This window comes from Ornithodoros turicata, chromosome 8 (assembly GCF_037126465.1).
Source record: "Ornithodoros turicata isolate Travis chromosome 8, ASM3712646v1, whole genome shotgun sequence".
NCBI lineage: Eukaryota > Metazoa > Arthropoda > Arachnida > Ixodida > Argasidae > Ornithodoros > Ornithodoros turicata.
In genome coordinates, this window is record NC_088208.1 from 14,411,591 (window position 1) to 14,433,076 (window position 21,486).

Sequence of the window (21,486 nt, forward strand, 5' to 3'; positions counted from 1 at the left end):
TAGCACGCTCCTAGCCAACCATTATCTCGAATGATATCGCCATCTGCCCTGATTTGTTGAAAACGGGAGGCGTACGCATTCTCTGTGACAATTATGAACAGCATAAGTGTCACAAAAAGGCGTACGCCTCCAGTTTTCAACATATCAGGGCAGATAACGATATCATTCGGGATGATGTCGTGCTATGCGGTGAAACTCATTTTTAAGAGTGTTCCTGCTGTATCTTCTTTCCATCTGTACACTCTCAGAAATGAACTCCACGCACCATGAATAGCACGCTTCTAGCCGATCATCATCTCGAATGATATCGTTATCTGCCGTGATTTGTTGAAGGCGGGAGGCGCACGCCTTTTTTGTGACACTTATGCTGTTCATAATTGTCACAAAAAGGGCGTACGCCTCCCGTTTTCAGCAAACCAGGCCAGATAACGACATCATTCGAGATGATGGTTGGCTAAAAGTGAGCTATACGGTGAAGTCCATTTTTGAAGTCCAAGTGAAGTCCAGCGCTGCTCTTCGATATTCGTTTCGCGGCAGCACTAATGTTGCACCGTTGAACTGGAGCTGGCCTAGTGCTGCGCTAGTTCAGAACTGGCCCTGCACCGCCCGGGACTGGTTCAGGGAGTGTAGGCGTAATCGAACGTACCTTACTTTTCTCTAGCTTTCGCGTCACGTACACTCTTAAAAATGAACTTCACCACATAGCACGCTCCTAGCCAACCATCATCCCGAATGACAACGTTCTCGCCCTAGATTTGTTGAAAACGGGAGGAGGAGCACAAAATAGGCTCCTCCTCCCGTTTTCAACAAATCAGGGGCGAGAACGTTGTCATTCGGGATGATGGTTGGCTAGGAGCGTGCTATGCGGTGAAGTTCATTTTTAAGAGTGTAGAACCAAAATACTTCGCAGGAATTTAAAGTGAGACAAGAACATTTCAGTAACGAAACTTTGGTAGGATTCTGAAGACACGAGATTTAGTCCGTTAAAAAGCCATTCTTTATTTCTTCATATTTTTTTTCTTTTGCAAGTCTCGTTTTTTTTAGCTGTGGCACTGCTTGCAATGACCGCAAGCTCCCTATCCTGCGTTACGAAAACCCTATTTTATCAGCTGTGCGCAAGGAGCGGCTGTATTGTAGCGATAGTGTTTTAAGCTGATTAATTTATCAGCATACAAGCTTCAGTCGGAACAAGAAAGTGCCGTACCATTGTCTCGGTGATCTTCTGTCTTAACAGGTCGTGTTTCATGTCGCGCATCGTTCCAAAAAACCAGAGTGTTTCCCAGACTGTGAAATCATCGAAAAGGATGTCCCGCTTCGGGCACAGTGACAGTTGGGACCTCGCTTGCCGCGTCTCCTCAGTCATATCGAATCCACAAACAATGACTTGGCCTCTGGCTGGCTGCATCACACCTGCAATATAGTGATGAAATCCTACAACACAGCCTTGCACAATATCAATGCAAAAAATAAATAAAGGTTACACTGCAATCACCAACGAAGGTTTGGCGATCGATTAGGCACCACTAGGGACAACTTAGGGGTTCACCAGGTGCCATCAATAAGGATTTCATTATCAATCAGGTACCATTAAAAAATAAATAAATAGTGGCACAATTGAGCCTCTGTATGCAATAAGGGGATAAGAGGAAAAATCCGAGACCGAGGAAACTGCAAGCGAATATTTGGTAAAGTAATTGCAGAGTTGCAAGTTTCCTCGAATAACGCAGATGCAAAATGTGTAACACGTATGCACGTATCTGCTCTACGTGCATGTCCCATTCGCATCATTTCTGTGTGTGTGTTTTAGCAGAAATTGAACAAAATCCAGCAGCATGACATATCCCCTTTTCCTATATAACAACGCACGTGCCGGATTTTCGTGCAGGAAAAAAAGTTTTCACGAGTCGAGCTTTCATAGTGACGGCAGGATGGCCGAAGTTACCTTTGTGCAGTGGAGCAGCCTAGATATGATTATAGCATTACTAAACGAGCACAATCTCGAAAATAATGTTCTGCATGACCAGTAAAATATGACTTATTAGCACAGTGCGCACGTTTTTCCGATTACAACGCTCAGTAGCCCTGCTGACACGATCACGTGAGGTAGGGAGAACATGTTTTTCGAATGTAGATGGGTAGAAATCCAGCGAACCGGTAGAGATGTAGGAAGGGAGTTGCCTCAGGACAGAAGCCGCCGATATTTCGAACAGAGACTGTTCTTCTTCTGGGCCCAGAAGAAGAACAGTCTCTGTTCGAAATATCGGCGGCTTCTGTATTGAGGCAACTACTTTCCTATGTTTTTCGAATGGAAGTCGAAGTTCATTTCCGCATAGCAGCAAAATTTAAGCTACGCCATTTGTATGTATGTGTAGAAAAGGTGCCTGATCTGGCTGTCCATCCCATTGACACACATGCATTTCCCGTTTCTTACCTTCCTGTAGCGAGTCAATAAATTGCAGTATGGTCCTAAATTTTATTTAGCAGGTACATACTGGAATGTAGATATCATTGCAACAAAAACACTATAAAAAGGGGATAATTCGACTTATCCCCTTATTGCATACAGAGGTTCAATTGTACTGGTGGCGCTCTCAGCAATATACATGACATCGTCGGGTAAACATAAACAAGCCCCGCCACAACTTCCGGTGCCACGAAGACTTCCGGTTCTTCTGCGACTAAGGACTCTCGGAACTAGCCGTCATGCAGAATTATATCTTTCGCTTTCCTAATTTGTTGAAAGCGGGAGGCGTATATAACCCTCTCTCTCCTCACATCAGAAGTGATAACTGCATCAATCGGCGCAGCGCAGAGCGCTATTAAACCAGATGTCGTTCTGGCACATGGAAGCGATGAAAACGGCATGCTTTCGAGAGAGTTTCGTCAGTCCTTTCTGTTGGAAGGTACATAGAGGAACAAAGCGCACGCCGTTCCAGAGCAAGATTGCGATAGCGATATCACGAACATGATAGCAAGATTACGATAGCGATATCAAGAGCACGATATTCGTTAACAGTAACGTAAAGCACACTCTTAAAAATGAATTTCACCGCATAGCACGCTCGTAGCCAACCATCATCTCAGATGATATCGTTATCTGCCCTGATTTGTTGAAAACGGGAGGCGTACGCCTTTTTTGTGACAATTATGAACAGCATAAGTGTCCCAAAAAAGGCGTACGCCTCCCGTTTCCAACAAATCAGGGCAGGTAACGATATCATCTGAGATGATGGTTGGCTCGGAGCGTGCTATGCGGTGAAGTTCATTTTTAAGAGTGCACATTAAATTGCGCACTGTTACTGTTCTGTGCACCTTAAGTTGCGCAGAACTTCACCACATAGCACGCTCCTCGCCAACCGTCATTCCGAATGATATCATAATGTGCATAATGTGTGCCCAGATAGGCGTCTCCTTCCATTTTCAGCAAATAAGGACACAGAATGATATCATTCGGAATGACGGTTGGCTGGGAGCGTGCTATGTGGTGCGGTGTGTGGTGTGTATAGTGCTCTCAGCATATGCAACACGACCTTGAGTCTAAGGTCAACGACGAGACAGGGCTGACGACGGAACACACACAAACGACGACCCGTCCGTCCTGTGTCATCTTTGCCCTTACACTCGAGGTCATGGTGTCTCTGCAAAGATTACACCAGCTTGCTGCATACTTCTATTGACTTCAACGTAGTGCTGTCGTTAACATATCATGGACTCATTTAGAGAGACACGGACTGTTCGTCACTGGGCGTACATGTGCCGCTTTTTAACGTTACTCCGTGGACGCTGGTGAAGTTTAGATGCTATTTGTTCTAACTGCCGTTTTGGCCTCAGCAAGTGACGTTATCATCTTTAGAAAGTGCCGTCTGCCTCGGTTTGTTCGTCTGCGCGTGAATGTGCGTACTTGTCTTTCTGAACGCTGCCTTGGTATGCTGACGAGGGTGCGTTGTCATCACTCCTGAACCCCAATAAGATACATGTGGGTCCGGATCCCGCCACCTGCACTCAACCGTCAGCTGCCGTCATTGCGGCTCCAACCAACTTTTTTACGCTTCTTGGGCGTTGGCCGTAGCCCTGAATGCACACGCATTTTATTTCAACGTAAATCAATCTATCACTTTTACGGGACTCGTCCTCAGTACTGTTGAGAACTATAGCAAGCTTTTGTTGAAGTTACTGAATAGGTTCTTAAGTTTCCGTTGCACTCAACTGAGACAACTATAACGCGAGGGCAATGTTTCCCTCTAAACGTCGACTGTCCAAGGTGCAACGCAAAACCATAACGACGCAAACACGCGAATTTACAGCTTTTCTACTGACCTGCAATAGCGTTCACTAGAGATGTCTTCCCGGAAGCCGGAGGACCGAGCACGACAGTAATCTCTCCGGGAAAGGTCTTGAAGTTTGTTTCGTGCAATATGTACGTCTGCTGCTTCTCGAGCACTAGCCGGTTCACGAACACTGCGGGCTCGACATCAAGCGGATCGGCTTCGAATCGCACACCGTCCGGCACGGCAGGTTTTTCGTGCGTCCCAACCCTAGCGGGACACCAGTACTGAGGCGTGAAGGGAAACCACGGGGGTCTCGACAGACCTTTGGCCCACGGGAGCACGTTGCCGAAGTACCACAACAATATGCAGCTACATATTATACTCAGAATCATCATCATCCAAATACCAGCCATAGTCACGTTGTCCAGATTCAAGACGGGCACGGAAATCGATCCAAAACTGTAAGGATCACCCGCAAGATTGGCGCAGCCCAAGATTCGGAAGCACCAGTGCGGACCCATGCAGGGTAGAAAGAGAGAGGTAAGCGTTTTCGTGCTATGCCCCAGCATAATGTAGTGCATCGAACGACCCGACCAGTCTTCGATGGTGAGGAAGGGCACGACACTGGACAGGACCCAGTAGCAAACCGCGAACAGCAAAGCCGGCACGGTGTTGGTGAAGAAAACGGAGAAGAACAAAGCGATTGCGGAATATTGGGCGCAGAAAATGAACATGAACACAAACACCAGGAGAGAATTTGTGCCTTCCAAGAAATGGTGGCCCTCGCGATCAGCAAACAGCATGTACAGCATAATCACCGAGGTAACGATCATGCCGAAGATAAAGGCTGGAAGAAAGTGTCCGAGCCAGTAGGCCATATCGCGCATGCCCATGAGCATGAGGTGTTCTTTCATGCCGGATTGGTTTTCTCGCACTAGTGTTAAGATGATGATGATGAAGGGAAGCCCGAATGCCACAGCCAGGCGTAAGACCATGAGATGGCGACGACTTTCTGGCGACGAGTCCAGAGGATGCGGGCCCTGCGGAAGCCTTTGTGTCGAGACCTCAATGTCGACCAGATTAGACACGGGCATCAGTTTCCGATGGGCGCGGTTGAGGGCGATCTGAATCCGGGCAACGGTTACGCGCTGCGTCACGGGATCTGGGAGAGGTTCGAAGACCGGCATGTCCTTCTTGCGTCGATCGATGAAGTCAGTGTTGTCGTAGAAGCCGATGATGAACCTGAAATTTGAGATGTGTGACCTTGGAATGCCTCGCCCAAATAAAACAACAACAACAACAACAAAAAAAAAAGTGTTGTAGGAGAGGCATTTTGGATGCAACTGACACGGAGTTTTGCGCCGGGAACAGCACAGCGGTTACTCGACATTAGAGGGCTGCGCTCGCCAAGAGCGTTTATGTTTGACTTGTTCTAAGTAGAGATGTCGCGAACCTTTCCGAAGTTCGTATTCGCGAAAGTTCCCGAAGTTAAAAGTTTTCTCGGGAAAATTTGAAAAAGTTCGTAGAAGTTTGACTTCGACTGCGCATGCGCGCGAGCCTTCTTACCGGAAGCGGAAGCATATGTTTGACGACTCGAAAAGCCGCTAAGTACACTCTTAAAAATGAACTTCACCGCATAGCACGCTCCTAGCCAACCACAATCTCGAATGATATCGTTATCTGCCCTGATTTGTTGAAAATGGGAGGCGTACGCCTTTTTTGTGACACTTATGCTGTTCATAATTGTCACAAAAAAGGCGTACGCCTCCCGTTTTCAGCAAATGAGGGCAGATAACGATACCATTCGAGATGATGGTTGGCTAGGAGCGTGCTATGCGGTGAACTCAGTGGCGTATCTAGAGCTACCTGCGCCCATGGCAACCAATGAGTCTGCGCCCCTGTTCAGGCACATATCGAGGACACAGTTGGTCATGTTTTGTAAATACTTTAATGAAGTCCACATAACTACTACACATGCAAATGGCCCACTAATGTCACATGATAGCCTTTTTTGGCTTTTGCTGCTGCAAATTTGTCGATAATGTCACTGAAATCATTTTTTTCTGTTTCTTCTCCTTCAACACTTAGGACAGCAAGGTCGGAAAGCCTGTCCTGGCCCATTGATGCTCTTAAATACGAAAGTATCAGCTTGCTAAGTATAAGCTTGCTAAGCTTGCTTGTAAAGTATAAGCTTGCTAAATGACCGCTCACAGCTGGCAATTGAAACCGCGATTGTAAGCATTATCTGGACCGCAACCCGAAGGTTCGGGAAGACATTCTCATCTCCATAGTGAACAATAAATTCAAGAAGCTCTTCGGGTCTCGATATTTTGTTTTCTGAGCGCCTCGCGAGCAACATTCTGCAGTTCAAAATTTCTTCGTACAGCTCGTTGCCGTCAACATCGGAAGCGTAAAATTTGCCGAAACCGCCCCTACACCTTTACACCTGCCCCAGCCCGACACACGGGTTGAGGTTGACCCTCTTGTTGGTTCGCCCGATACGAACTCCTCTTTTCGTCGGGTCGATTTTCTTGCTCAGATATCTCTCTCAAAGTCTCACTGCTGCGATCGGCTTGCTACCTAAACATCCTCAAATGCTGCTGTCACGTCTCGAGTGGGATTTACCTTTTGTTTAGGCTGCTTTGGTCTCCGCTGTGACAGCCGCTCACTGAGCTGGTTCGGTTTGCTCACGGTGCCCCGTTCTCGTCAAATACGTCACGCGCCCAGTTTAGCTACCTCGTGGTTAACATGATGTCCTTGGGGATGCGTTTTCGTGTGGTCCGCACTACGTTTCACACTACAACCTCTCTAATGGCGGGTGCTTTAGATCATTTATGAATGTGCCAGGTTGAGTGCCCGACCTGGCACATTCACACCCGACCACATAATGGCGCCCCTGTTCACCTGGCGCCCATGGCACCTGTCCACACCTGCCACACCCTAGATACGCCACTGGGTGAACTTCATTTTTAAGAGTGTACTTGTGTTATGGTTATGTTATGACGTTCTACATTTTTCTATGCGCTATATATTTATTACGTTAGCGAGGTGAACTGGAAACCTGACAAGAAAAAAAAAAAAAAAAAGAAAAAGCCACCTGCTGGCGCGACTGAGACGCCGCCGGGCGACAACCGTGGTATTTTCTTGTGCCGTCGCTTGTCATCATGACAAGCGATTTCAAACTATTCCAAAGCTGTAGCATACAGACGACTTAAGGGGTAGGTTTGATAGATGCGGCTGCATTATTACAATATCGATCGCACTTCTTGCGGTAGTGATTGAAGAACTGTTGTTTTCAAGAAACTGTCCGTCGTTGCTAGGCTGCGCCTGCGTGTCGTCGTCCCTTCTCCGTGCTGCGTTCGTTTCACCCTGAACTTGACTGACTAAAAATGAAAGATGGAAGTCACTGAAAAGGTTAGCCAGGCTGTAGGACTCGACTCTTCATCTTTCCAGGTCTTCCATCTTTCATCGTTAATTTCTTAGGCAATTTGAGGCTTTGCATGTATTTGTTCTTTCTATATGTTGTTCCAGCCTCAGAACATGAGTTCTCTCTTGACTGACGAGCCAGACCACTGTTTTGTCATGCTCGACAAACATGCATTTCAATTTCAAGAGCTATATCAGCCATAGCATTTTCAACGTTTCACGACAAAGGCCAAGTCGCGAACCTTTGCGAACCTCGGCGAAGCTGGCTCGAAATTCGAAAGTTCTTCGAACCCCGCGAACCAGCGGGTTTCGACTGAGAACCTAACGTTCGCGAAAAATTCGCGACGTCGCCGGTTTTAATACGCAACTCCGCCCGCCTTTTTCAGGAACTTAAAAAACTTGAAGCACATCGAGAAAGTTACAATGGGAGCGAAGGCGGCGCTAAAGTGTCAAAATATATCCTTATGTGGTATGAACGATGCCGTTACCTAGACATCAGCATAAAATGAACGGGATGCATTCGCTGGGTCATTCGTTACGTCATTCTTGTAAGGGTCAAAGAAACCGCAATGTGCGCTTTCCCTCTCCTCCTCAAGAAGCCGGACAATGTGGGGTAAGCCCGGATTGGTCTCCTCAAATCAGTGCGTCGAACCGCAAAAAAATTCGGGTTCGGTTCGGGTTCGCGTTGCTTAGATTTCATTTTCGGGTCAGTTCCGGTTCGGCCGCGCGAAAAATCCCCCCCCCCCCCTAAAATGAAGTTGAACCGGTTCGAGAACCGGTTCAACGCTTCCGTGTTATATCTAATATAGAGCCGCTTTTATCAGGAACTGTGGGGTTGCTGCTTACTACTGTTGTCTGTATTGACATTTTTTAGTGGTCAGGTACTCCAAAGGAGAAATGGATAAGCACTTGCAAATATGCAAATACCGTCCACGTTGATGAAGCGGTGCAGTCCTGCTACTCTGTTCCCAAAAACGATTGTTTTCCAGTTTTGCGCCCTTTACCGAAATGCGGTATCGCGATACCGATACTCGTTACTTCAGTAAAGAGTATCGAAACACCGATATCGATAACTCTTTTTTAAAGTAAGGAGTACCGCTACCGTTACTAAAAAAAGTAACGCGGCATGTTAAAATGGGCTCTGAAAGCACATTACACGCCCTCGTTTGACTCCTAGATGAAAATTTACGAAATCCACGATATGAAGACCAATGTGTCCTCGTTCGAAGATTGAGATGCACTTGAACTCTTATGCTGATTTCTTTTATGTGCGAACCGGTTACCCCTATTATTTTTTTCCGGTTCTGCTCCCGTTCGGTTTCAACAGCGTCATGAAAATTGCGGTTCGGATTCGGTTCCGGCAAAAATGACGTTTCCTGCATGGTTTCCGGTTCGGTTTTGGTTCGACACCGTTCTTCAAACGATATCCCGCGATGATTGGAGTACATTGTTTGCGGAGACCAATGAGAGAGTGCTGCGCATTGGCGACCTTCCGGAGGTAGAGGGAAAGCGTAATCGTGTATTCACACGAGCGACATTCTCCACAGTACTCCGGGGGAACGTCATTATTTTCTGCTGTCACCATTGCTGCTGCATTTTCTGCTGTCGTTACTTTCTGCTCGAGCACCCAATGTCATGTCCTTTCGTGCTCATCTAACCGGATGAATACCATGCCGCTCAGCCCAAAGATATTCCGAAGCAGACGACAGGACCGATGGTGTCGTCTGCTTTTTGAGCGGTCAGTGCGAATGCTCGACATCGCGGCAGAACTTCCGCCCCAACGAGTAGTTTTTCGCCATTCCTCCCAGTAGAATATTCCTTTTTGCGATATCGCTCGTTTGAATACACGGTAAATTGCAGGTTCTTTCGCTCATAAGTCACGAATGACGTGAAGGGAGCTCCCGTTACTTTCGTTTTAAAGTCGTAAGTGCTGTTTTGGCACTTTAGTACTCCTCTAAAACGTTTGTCGGACTTTTTCTTTAGCTCCGAGATAGATTACTGAATTTGCCCTAGATGCAGGCTCCAGTTCCTGTTGTGGTCTGTGTGTTGCTATCAAGCGCACCGAAATTTAGACGAAGATAAATCACTCACTGGAGTTGACTGTTGTTATGCACTTCCAAAAACAACGTTACGACGTGCTGGTCTGGACCACTTGCTGGTGCAGGTGCCATCTTCTTGAACGCTACCATCATCTCAGCATGGTTGGCGTACCCAAGCAGCTCAACGCCGGACGAAGCATTGAAGGCCTCTTCCAGGAGCCGGTCGTTCTCCCTGTTCGCTGGGGTATAGAGCAACTTCGTGGGGTGCTCAAGATATTCCTCACCTCTGTTCGGGTATTGCGACTGTAGTGACAGGTACGGAGCTTCTTTCATGTTGGCGGGCGGCAAGGGCCTGTCGTGCTCCACCATGGCGAAGGCAGCAAGTGCCACAACCAGTTCAGATATGACCAGAAGATAGTGGCGTTTTACCTTCTGAACATACAGGTTCTTCCACAGGAAGACGGACAGCTGCGACAACAGGCCCATCTCCTGTGGCTGTGCATGAAAAGAAATGGTAAAAAGGTAATTGGTGATTTCATGGCAGAGGACGGAGGATACATGAGGACGGATGATGTCCGTGGCGCGGCCACAGTGGTCGACCTGTGGCTTCATTTTCCCCATCTTATGGTTCCCTAACGTGCGTCAAAGTGTCGCCAGGCGGCGCAGCAATGCTGTGCATAACAAATGAGGGTCTTCCACTTCAGGGGGCACCCCATCCCACAGGCAGTAAAGGAACCTAACCTAACATGAACCTCACCTCACGGAGGCAACCGAACCTAAACCCAATATAATGAACTCATACGCTATGTGCAGACAAGGAGTTTCGCTTTCTTTGTTTTTTACAACACAGAAAAAAAAGCGTTCTTCGAGAGTTCTTCATAGTGCAAGAATCCGGCGGCGGATCCAGGATTTTTTTAGGGGGGCCTGCCACGGACAGCATGCTAGACACGCGATCTAGGGTCAATTACGCACAATGTGAAGACAGAAATTGAGGAGGGGGACAGGGCATCCAGACCCCCAACTCTAGATGCGCCCCTGCAAGGATCTTTCCTTGAAGGACAGAATTGCTATAAGGATCTCCTGGCGTCCTACTTTTGAAGAACCTTTTCAAGGGGAAAATACGAAGTTCTTTCGCGAACGGTTATTTTCCTGGGTGTGCATTACTGACTTTGCACAGGGCTCAGGGCACAGGACTTTGCAGGGATGCTGTCGGCCTGTCGGGGGATATAACGTCTTACGAGACCTTCCGATGTTGCCCACTGAACCCACTCAAATGTTGCTTGCCTTTACACGGCTGATGATGAACCAATGAGACCGAAACAGCTGTCGAGTGCTGGCACGACGACGTTTGATTACTTACAAATTAATATAATCTAGCCGTAACTTCTACATCCGTTAGAATTACTTAGCCAGCCTTAGCTGCTGCTGATAAAATTCTTCATACGGTGTCACACAAACGCACATAAAACGCTACCTACGCCACTTTACCACACAATTTTTGTAATTTTCTTAGACCCTCTTTCACGGTAATGCAAGTCTGTTCGCAGGTCTTCACACGCTTTCGCTTAAAACTGGATCATACTGGGCTTAAAAGCTCAGTGGTGATTAGGTACGGAGCTGCATCCCTTATTTGCTAGAACCAAATGGACGCTCCCGTTCGAATACAACCGCAATCAGGGGCAGGCCAACATAAATTTGGGGTCAGACGATATCCGCATTTCGAACAACTGGACTTTCTTCAAGTATGCTCCTAGGAAGCCGACTGACGGCACCATAAGAATGCTTACATTAAAGAGTGCTGTTCAGAAGGCAGTGATCATGTGGTTGACGTAGTGCCAAAGGTCGCCTATGGTTCGAATGAGCGGATGATGATGTTACGGTAGCGGTGATGATGGGCCGTTGATGTTGATGACAATGTGGCGATTTCATTCTTCCTTTTCAACGGACGCGTAGGGTGCAACGCAAGCCCCCGTAATGGTAATGTAAATGAGTCTTCTGCCTTGCCTGTGTCAAATCACACAGCCGACACTCTGTATCGCATTTATTTTTATTTTTTCAGTGCCCATATGTATTACGGGGACAGTGATGTTACTAAGACAGAGAATCGTGTTTTTTTTTTTTTTTTGTGGTAACAGCTGACCATTGTGGCCCTTAAGCAGAGCGACACAGACAACGCTGAACTACCAACTCTTGGTTTATTGTTAGAGAGAGGCCGTTTTTACATCTGCTCCTCAGAGCCATCTGCGATATACATCGCCACGCTGTTATCAATCTTGAGAAATCTCTCCTACTGTGGAGATAGTTGCACTAATGAGCTGACCACGCATTTACATGTGTCCTAGTTCCCCAATGACAAAAGCCTGGAAGGCTTTACGGTCGTAGTTTTGTATTTTTTCACAGACACCTTCAATCTGGGGCGTTCAGATGAAACAAACAAACATGCCCCACCCTAGGTACATGGCCCCATGCCCACCCCAAACCCATGCCCACCCATGCCTAGGTACATGGCAGAGGCGGATCCAGACGCCCGTTTTTTTTTGTTTTTTTTTTTTGGGTGGGGGGGGGGGCGGTTGCTTTGCTGGGACTGAAGTAGGGGAGGGGATGGAGGGAAATCCAATGTATAAACTGGGGGCGATCGAAGAACCTCCCTCACACCTTTGATCCGCCACTGTACCTAGGGAGGCTCTATGTTTTTTTTTTTTTTTTTACCTCACGGTAATGTGCCCTTTCTGTTTGTCAAATGTAAGCTCTTCCACAGCTGAGAGGAATATTATGAACCACATGGTCTTCCACCACGTTCTTCCTTCTTTGAACCACGTTCAAAAAAAGAAAAAAAAGAGAAAAGTTTTTGGGAGGACTAAAAGTCTTCATGCAGGGCCCACCCAGCTTGTGTGGCAGGTCATATTTCTTCCATACTTTCTTTAAATTGCTGGACATGAGAGAAGCACTAGTTTTCATGTCCTGCTTGTTTCGCTGGTGTAGAGATGTTGTAGAGATGCTGGCTGTTGTTGTTTGGTTGAGATTGATGCCTTTTTCTTTTACAACATCCTGCAGCAACAATAACGGTGGTGTAAAGATTGACTGGGCGGCTTGCTGTTGATGTGGTTTATGAGCATGACCACACGACCTTAGTTATTCACGTATCAGCCCGATTGCGAGATCTTCTTGCAATGACAACCCACTGACAACAACGGAAAGGCGACACCTGGTATTGAGCGAGTTAGAACCGTGTTACAACCTATAGGCATTTTGCGGGGCCTCCTGCAACGCTTCGAGACAAATGTCACCACGGTTCCGTGTAGCAGTGGTCATAAACTGGGGTTCCGCCGCCACCCTTGTCCTGAGGTTCCACTAACATTATATCTGTTGACCAGCGGTATGGTCAAGCGGCTGAAAGCATGTCCGCTTGTTGGTGGGAGTCAATGTCGTACTGAAGCGAGAGAGGCGGTGGGTTCGAATACTACCATCTGCTGTGATTTCTGAGGTTTTCCCTGAGTTTCGGCAGACTTTCCAGACGAATGTCGACACAGCTCCCCCTGAAGTCAGTCCAGAACGCACACTAACCTCCCCTGTCCACCAATCCTTTCTGCTGTCCTCTCTCCATCTGTCGACGTCTGTACACCGCTCATAGCCACAGTTGCTTCGCGACGCCTACACGGGACAATAAAAAAAGGTATCTGTCGAACTTCCGCCAGTGAAACCAGTGCCTCGCCTTCGGTCAGCCTAGACGTCCAACCGTGCCAGACATTTCACTGTTGGCATCGCCCGACGTCGCGGCTGACACTCGCAGTAGAGAGTACAGCCAGTAGCTCTCTTCTAATTACGTAATCTAATTAGATAAAAATAAACCATTCAAAATCAACAACTCGCCACTTGTACGGCATACATCGCGCATGACCTACTTCTCCACAGTTACGTCTACTATTGTGTGGTAGAATAAGGTTCCTTGAAACCATGCAGGCGCCATCACGGGATCTCAAAGTCCCTTGCGTCCGACAACGAATGTCAGCATCGTGGAACGTACCGCATTTTTTTTCTCGCGCTATATGGTACCGATGGTTGTGTCACACGTCTCAAAGGCCTCATGTCCTTCAAGGCCTCATTGGTGAGCGATAGCAGACCTCATCAGTGAGTGTACTCATGGCACTACATAGCCAACTTCCCTTCACTCTCCTTGACCTCATATATTGAGAACCCTCACCTCGACGATATGGGGAATCGTATAGCTGGAGCGTGGCAGGCTGCGCAAAACATCGTGGTACTGGAACTCAGCCCGGAACGCAGGGGTGAAGGCGACGTTGAGTAGTAAACGCCGCACAAGTGAAGCAAGGCTGCGAGGGAAGACACTGGCACCTTGAATGATAAGGTCGGGCAGCCGCATAGAGGAACGACAATTGAGTGATGTCCTGGCACCATTGCTGGCGAGCCAAGGGTGATACCGACGCAGACAAGAAGAATCGCCTATCACCGTTGGAGAGGATGATGGGCACAGCAGTGAAATCTGTCACCTCGTTACCATGAATGCCACTGTGGCTGTAGGACCAACCGGAAAGAAATTTCAACGACCTTGGATGTTCAGCGTTCTGTGACAGTGACGGCGTGACTGCCGTATCCGCATTTAGCGTTCCTCTTTGTGTCCCACGCGTACTTTGTATTGTTTACTCTATGAGATGAGCCACAAAGATTTGTGTACTCATCCCCATAAACTTTCCCGAAACATTTAGCCCCCTCTCGTTAACCCGGAGTCAAGAACTGAGACGAGTTCTAGAACTTTATAACATTGCTGTCGCACTGAGGTGCAACATTCCATCCTATACACTCGAGGAGTACCAGCACCGCTGTGCTTCACATTTAAACCACTCCGCGATATACTTACTCACTGAAGTGAAATGATGATCCCATCCACGACCCCAGAAGCCCTGGTAGAGCCACTGTTTGGAGAAATTCTGGGGCTCCGGCGGTAACCTTTCCCTCCCAAGCCACGTACACTCATAATAGCTGATGCTCTTTCTGAAACTATCTTTTCTCCAACAGACACCTCCATGAACAACTCTACGCCTGTTTAGCCAAACTTGATAGACGACTACGTCGGCCATCAATAAATAGAATCTTTGCTCTGCTTTTTAACTACCTGCTCGATATGGATCCTCACAGGTTGTTCAGAATTTACCACTTGGCTCGACTACTTAAACCAAAATATTCTTTTAAACATAACCACAGGCGCGCAGGCATTTTACACTAAAAACTTGCATGGTTGTATTGCCATTTGTAGGATAGGACAAGCGCAACGCTTGCCCACATTACATTGCAAAAATAATATACTGCCTTCGCAAAAATAGTACTGCCCTCGCCCTAATAACGAAGAGCAAGCACACACTGCTTTGTCTGTTTGTGTTCGTTTGTTTATTTTGCTATCTATAGGGTGGGGCATGTTTGTTTGTTTCATCTGCATGCTTGCATTGCAATGAGGGGCTTATTCTTGTCAGAGTAATTGACATTGATTACTTTGTGTCTCGCCTGTCATTGGTCGTTACGTGAAGAAGGCGTGAAGAAGTGAGATGAATGTCACGCGCCCTCAACCGACAGTCGAGCTCTTGATCCTGCAATCTTCGTGATCAAGTATGCACAGTTTTCCCATGGACGCCGCCATATTGAAAGCGCAGCGCCGTCTAACCGGTTTACATCGACTGCCGTGCTTACATCGGTGGAGCGTATAGGAAATGCATGGAGACGAAAGTGTGCGTGGTCGTATTTTTCTTACGCAGTGCCTGGTAACCACAGTTTTACCGTGTCTCTAGCATAAATTATTCACCGCGTGGAGCGGAAGTCTGTCAAGTAGGTACAGCGTTACCTGCGAAAATGTGACTGACCTTTTAGAGCACCCACTCTGTATCACCATAGCATCGAGACAGACAGGGAACCGTCCCTTCTACCAGCACTGCAGCACACAAGACGCTCGTTGCCATCCATCATCTCGAATGGCATCTTTGTCTTGAGTTTTTGTCAGGAAAAACGCGTCCCGCGCGTTCTACAAATCAGAAGCGACAGCCGTATCATCCCGTGGTATGATTGGCCATCAGCGTGCTTTGTGCTAAAGACATCGCTCGATGCACAGGGTACGTATGATGGGTTCTATGTAGAAACGGACAACATTCAAATTTTATTATAGTAGGGCGTGAGAAAAAGTTGTCATAAAAGGCTTAGTCGACCACAAGGCTGTGCACCTGCGTTAACAGCGGCCAAGCCGGACCTAGACCACCGGAGAAGTCATCCATCTCCAGGTCCCACACAGCAATACCGGATGTTTTCCTGACGAGTGGTCTCTTTGCACTGATGCTCTTAACGTCCTCGAAACCTATCCACGTCCCCGCCGAGAACGCCACCGAGCAACCAGAAAACCTGTGGTAGAATTTGGTCCAGCTGGAGTTCTTGTGAAGCGTTTCCATCACCTCATAGTAGCTCACTTTACCCATCCTGCGAAGGAAAAACACAACGTTCAACCACGAAGATGTAACAACAAGAACTTTATCTTTGGTGACGATGAAACGTCCCTTCCATCCAAGTATATTACTAAGTATGTTCGCCCATGGCACTATTAGAGGTCTGAAAGGGTAAGAAGGCCCACGGTACGAGATGGCCGAGAAAAATTTGTTCTCGCGGAATGAAAGATGCCATAAACCGTGTGTTCACACGAGCAACGTTCTCAAGAATACTGCACCGGAACATGCCTAAAACGTCATCGATTTCTGCTGTCATGTGTGCGCGAGTGCTGAAAGTAATATCTGTTCGTGCGCTTCTAAACATGGGAAATATGGCGCAGCCGCACGATTTTACGTAGCAGACGACAGGGTCAAGGGCGTCGTCTGCTATGGGCGCACTATGCCACTACCGGCATTCCTGCGCCATGCGAATGCTCGATATTAGACAAGGGGGAGCATCCGCCGCACTAGCGGTGTTCCGCCTTTTCCTCATTTTCTACGACTTTTTTATACGCAGTTTATAACTGTCACAAAAAAAAAGGCGTACGCCTCCTGTTTTCAACAGATCAGGCCAGCGAACGATGTCTTTCGAAACGATGGTTGGGCTACATGTGAAGTTATACGACCGTTCCATTAAGGGCCTTCGGTTTGCCGTCGGACTAGGATATAACACGTCTGCAGAAATGGCGCTTTTACAACACCGCATATTTCCCATGAAATTCCCCATATTCCCCATATTCCGCATATTCCCCATGTGTGGTCACTCACTTTTTTGTATAGTCCATCGGCCTCGCTGGTCCAGTGGCGCTCATACCTACTCGATGGATCATTGGCTTCCACACGGTGAAGGACACACCACCAAGTGAAATGCTGAGCGCAGTTCGTTTCAGCGAACCGGACGACTCCAAAGATAGGTCGTCCAGGATGGTCGCCAGCCCCGGTTGTCCTTGGTGCCTGGCCCGGAACACAGACCTGATGGGACTCTGGCACGTTGTCACCGGGAACAGGTACGGGTCGACAGTTCTGTGACTATCGATGAAAACGTAATCGAAATTGTTGAATATGGATTCCACGTAGTAGGCCTTTTGTCGTACACTGCTGTGCCAAGGCAGTACGACGCACGCGATCAAGTTGGATTTGGCGAACATCGATTTTGCACTTGTCAGCAGCCTGCTAAAATTAGTCCTCACTTCCAAGTTGGGGTACCGCCAGTAGAGGACGACACCGTCGAAGCCTTGCTCCCTCAACCACGCGATTGTGTGACCGATAAATGAAAGCCTGGTCTCGCGACTGCTAACGGCTTTACGGAAGTGTTCGGAGTCCCTATCGTCGCTGCCGATGCATAGCAAAATCGTGAGGTCCTGCCGGGTCTTTTTAAGACCGACGAACCTCTTGATTCCTCTAGCTGTGAAATCAACCTCCGGGTTTTTGCTGCGAATTTTAGTTCCGCTTCTGTCAATACCCAACGACGCGTAAACCAGAGTACTACAGTAGGACACGCTCACGTTCTCGATAAAGAATTTGTAAGGCGAACCGGACTTGGGGTTATGGTTCAAAAAGCAGAAGACATTCCTGGAGACCTCAATCTTCTGCATCGACTCGCGTGGTAACTGACGTCTCCTTGGAACTATGGGGTCGTCAGTTGGAAGGTCGACGATTGTCTGAAAATGCTCGAAGACAGCGTAAAAGATTCCAGTGCACGCTCCTGCTATGGTCAGAATTGCTACGAAGAGAAAGAGCAGAATGCATGGATTGTGTTTCGCCAGGATGTTCTGCAGGAAGGAGGGTTCGTCGGCGAGCACACGCGTAGACCCGGAACGCGGCTCTTGTGGTTCACTGGGCTGGACATCATGGTCCATGCTGTACTCTCAGCACAACGGTGCACTTTGGATGTCTTCGTTAAAGTTCCGTCGTCGTTCTTCTTCTTCTTCTTCGTCCACGCAGAATGACCATTAGCCACCAGGGAGATCGGCCAGGAGACATGACAGTGACAATCTGGGTGGAGAATGTGATGGTTGAAGTGATGGACGTGGTGAATGTGGGCCACTTAAGTTTGCTTGTTTTTGTTCTATGGCCCAGGGGCAAGTATTGTCCATGTCCAGATTATTTGCAGAACTCACATGTAGAATTATTGTAGAGGTATGTCTTTATGTGTTTGATCGTAGTTTTACATTCTAGGTAAGTAAGAGCTCTCGGAGCTAGATACTCTATGCTGAAAGTCAGGCAGGGAGTGACACTCGGGGTAATCCAAGTCAAATGCAAAGCAGATGCCATTGTGTCCTTCGGCAACATGCAACCCTTTTCAGACCTTTGCTGCTATTTCAGAGGTACTCAAAGCTTCAGGAGTCGCCTGGGGAGAGGGAGCCTACGGAATTCTTCTATCCTAATGATCCACTTCAGTGTGCGCGTGATTACACTCTATGGATGATTACGCAGGTGTGATTGTGGGAAGATAAGGGATGATGCAAAGGAGGGCTAGGAGCGGCACGAGCGAGAAAGGAAATACGAAAGCCCTACCGCTACCGATCTGTCCCAGCTGGAAATGCAGGAGGCTCCAAACGAAAGGAGGGCTTACAGGGGCACGGGAACCCCCAGAAGACGGAGAGGGGGACTTATATAGGACTCTCGTAGCCTAGCGTAAACGCTGCAGTGCATGAGGAAGCGTTCAACCATCTCGTTCTGGCCACAGTGGGGAAACGCGGGGGATGAAGAGTGGCCGACTCGGTGAAGATACAAGTTGAGAGGCAGGGCGAGGCAGCGAGTCTTGTGACGGCCGAGGACAGGAAGCCGGCTTCCACGAGAAGGACAGGTGGGCGTACGCAGGGCGCAAAATGGGGCCAGAGGATAGCTGTAAAAACTGTTTGTACACAAACATGTAGAAGGGGAGGCAGCAGGCCAATAACCGCACCAGAGAGAGACATTTTTGCGAGGGAGTCAGCAGTCTCGTTTACAGCAAGCCCACAGTGACCAGGAACCCACGTAATGATGATATCGCGTATGTGCGAGGGAACAAGCGGGAGCAGAAGGGAGAGCAAGGTCTGGGAAGGGGTCGCCAAAGCGGAATCGACTGAAAGTGAGTCTGAAAGCAAGATCACCCTTTCCCAGGAGGGAGGGACCCTTCTGGGAGCTAAAACTATGGCGAGGAACTCGTTATGAAATGGAGGGGTGAAATCTGGGAGCCGCCCCGGGAACTGGAAGTCGAGCTGAGGGAAGAAAAGGCCGACACCAGAGCGCTCCTCTAAGACAGAGGCGTCAGTTGCGACCACTAGACGTAGCGGAAACGGATAGAGATGGCTCGTTAGCACTGTCTACAGAGTACGCAAATGAGCATGACGAACACTCGTGGGGAAGGTGTCGATGACACGCACAGAAGGAGGGTCCAGCGGGGAATCAAGTGGGAGGACATCCAAGAGCGAGTCTTTTCATAGCAGAAGGAGTTGCTGGGCGAAAACTAATTGCGGAGTACTGTATTTCTGTGGTGCCGCTGCCGACTTACACGACGTTGCACTTGATTTTCCACTCGCAAGCGTTCATGAGACAAGCAGTAAACCGCGAGCGTACACAAAGGCGACAGCGTACGATCTACTAAAGCTCTCTATACCTGACAAGAGAGGGAGACGGTTGGTGACGGAGGTAAGAGCGAGAGCAAGCAAACACAAGAAAAAAAAAAAAAAAACAGAAAGAAAAAAAATCAGATTCATGGGCTTACGCAGCACAAATAGGCAGCACGTTACTTTTGGTCGACAACGTTCCTCTGATGTAGCATTAGGCCTTGGTTTGTGCCGCGTATTTGGAGTAAAATAACTCTTCATCCTCGTATCGGTTTGAGTCACATTTGTTACACACGTCAGTTAGAGTCACAGAGGCTACATTTCGACGAAAAAAAAAAAAGCTTGAAGTATAGGCGTTTTTCCATCGCAAGCGGCACATTAGGCGCATTTTGGACGAATTCAATTGGAGGAAATGAGTTTTCCTCAATTAAACATTATCCAAAGCCTTCCTAAATGACGGAAAAGTTTCGCACAGGAGGTAATTGCAGCAAGTCCCACAATCCACCGGCGAGTACGTCGCCAGGTAGAGTTTTTTATCACGTTAGGTGAAACATCCTGCATAGGTTTCATACTGAGGGCACATTTCTTCTTTTTTTTATTATTATTTGCAAAGTTTACACCTCTTTTGAGTATTTCACTGTCATCAATAAAATCTTTCACTCTGAAACATGGTGTGATTATTGAAATGCATTCTAATACGTAGAGGTATGGGTAAAAGTACTAGGCCGGAGAGGGGAAGCAGCGAATCGGGTGCTCGTCGGGAAGCCGTTAAGGCGCCACCCTAAGTTCGTCGCATCCCAACTTCAGGCCTTTAGCGGCCCGGTGTTGCAAAGCGTCGTATGGTCGGACGTCGGGAGACAATGTCGATCGGGACGACAATAACTGCGTTCACATGGGCGCGAACGTCGACTGAAGTCCCCAGTCGACTGATCGGGAGCGTCGACCGTCCACGGTTTACATGGCAACTAGATAAGCCGCCTTAGCGCTCCCGAAATTCAGTCCACCTTACTCGCCAGCAGCAGCGCCGAAAATATTATCTCGGAAGTAAATGTATTTTATTTTCGCAGTATATTTATTTACGAAGTGTCTTATAACGCATTGTACAGGCTTTTCGCGGAGTCTCCTGTGCCATTTTTCGTTCCACAGTCTGAAACTTAACTTGGTTCCGCTGCCGCTTCGAATCCAGCTGCGATGCGATGTCTAATTCCCGAATAATGGACAACATTAATTTAGTGCTTTCGCCGGTCCATGCGCATCGCGGTGGGTTCGAAGGGGTAGCGGGAACATCGCTTGCTTCCGTCGCCATGCTTGCTTTCCTCCGAGAATCCGGAATTTCGCGGGCAATATGGGAAGGGCTCGCTGGTGACGTAACGGACATGGATCGCCAGGTCGACTGCATGAACCGGTATACATGGCGAAGGAAAGTCGACCATTGGTCGACTGAACTACTCCCTCCTAGGGACCTCCCTCCTCTGCGTCGACCTCCCTTTTCAGTCGACGTAGGCTGGTTGACATGAAGAAGGGAGGTCGACCTATCTGGCTAGGTCGTCCTTTGTTGCCTTCATGTAAACGCGCCTAATGTCGATCGGGTCGCACCCCGCTTACGCCACGAATGTGGGTCGAGGGTCTATACTGCCTGGGTTCTATAAGAAAAAGATAAGCGGGAGCAAAGATCGCCCGATAGAGATGCCGCTATCTCTCAAGTATAGGTTTACAGCAGGGT

At 48.1% G+C, this 21,486-nt stretch overlaps 2 protein-coding genes across 2 annotated transcripts in view; both read right to left on the bottom strand.

The window, feature by feature from the left end:
- Positions 1 to 11,636, bottom strand: part of LOC135366500 (ATP-binding cassette sub-family A member 2-like) — a 31,727-nt gene extending 20,091 nt beyond the window's left edge. The window contains exons 1-4 of the mRNA XM_064599210.1: positions 11,521 to 11,636; positions 9,786 to 10,228; positions 4,318 to 5,510; positions 1,205 to 1,410 (exon numbers count right to left, since the gene is read on the bottom strand). Coding sequence (XP_064455280.1) covers positions 1,205 to 1,410; positions 4,318 to 5,510; positions 9,786 to 10,219 — 1,833 coding nt within the window. The 5' untranslated portion in view covers positions 10,220 to 10,228; positions 11,521 to 11,636. The remainder of the gene's footprint in view (positions 1 to 1,204; positions 1,411 to 4,317; positions 5,511 to 9,785; positions 10,229 to 11,520) is intronic.
- A 4,234-nt stretch (positions 11,637 to 15,870) lies between these two features.
- LOC135365971 (chitinase-3-like protein 2) lies at positions 15,871 to 18,183 on the bottom strand. The gene is made up of 2 exons (XM_064598614.1): positions 16,981 to 18,183; positions 15,871 to 16,207 (listed from the first exon to the last, which is right to left on the bottom strand). Exons 1-2 carry the CDS (start codon positions 18,069 to 18,071, stop codon positions 15,934 to 15,936), a joined length of 1,365 nt encoding a protein of 454 aa, XP_064454684.1. The 5' UTR covers positions 18,072 to 18,183; the 3' UTR covers positions 15,871 to 15,933.
- Positions 18,184 to 21,486: the final 3,303 nt, after the last annotated feature.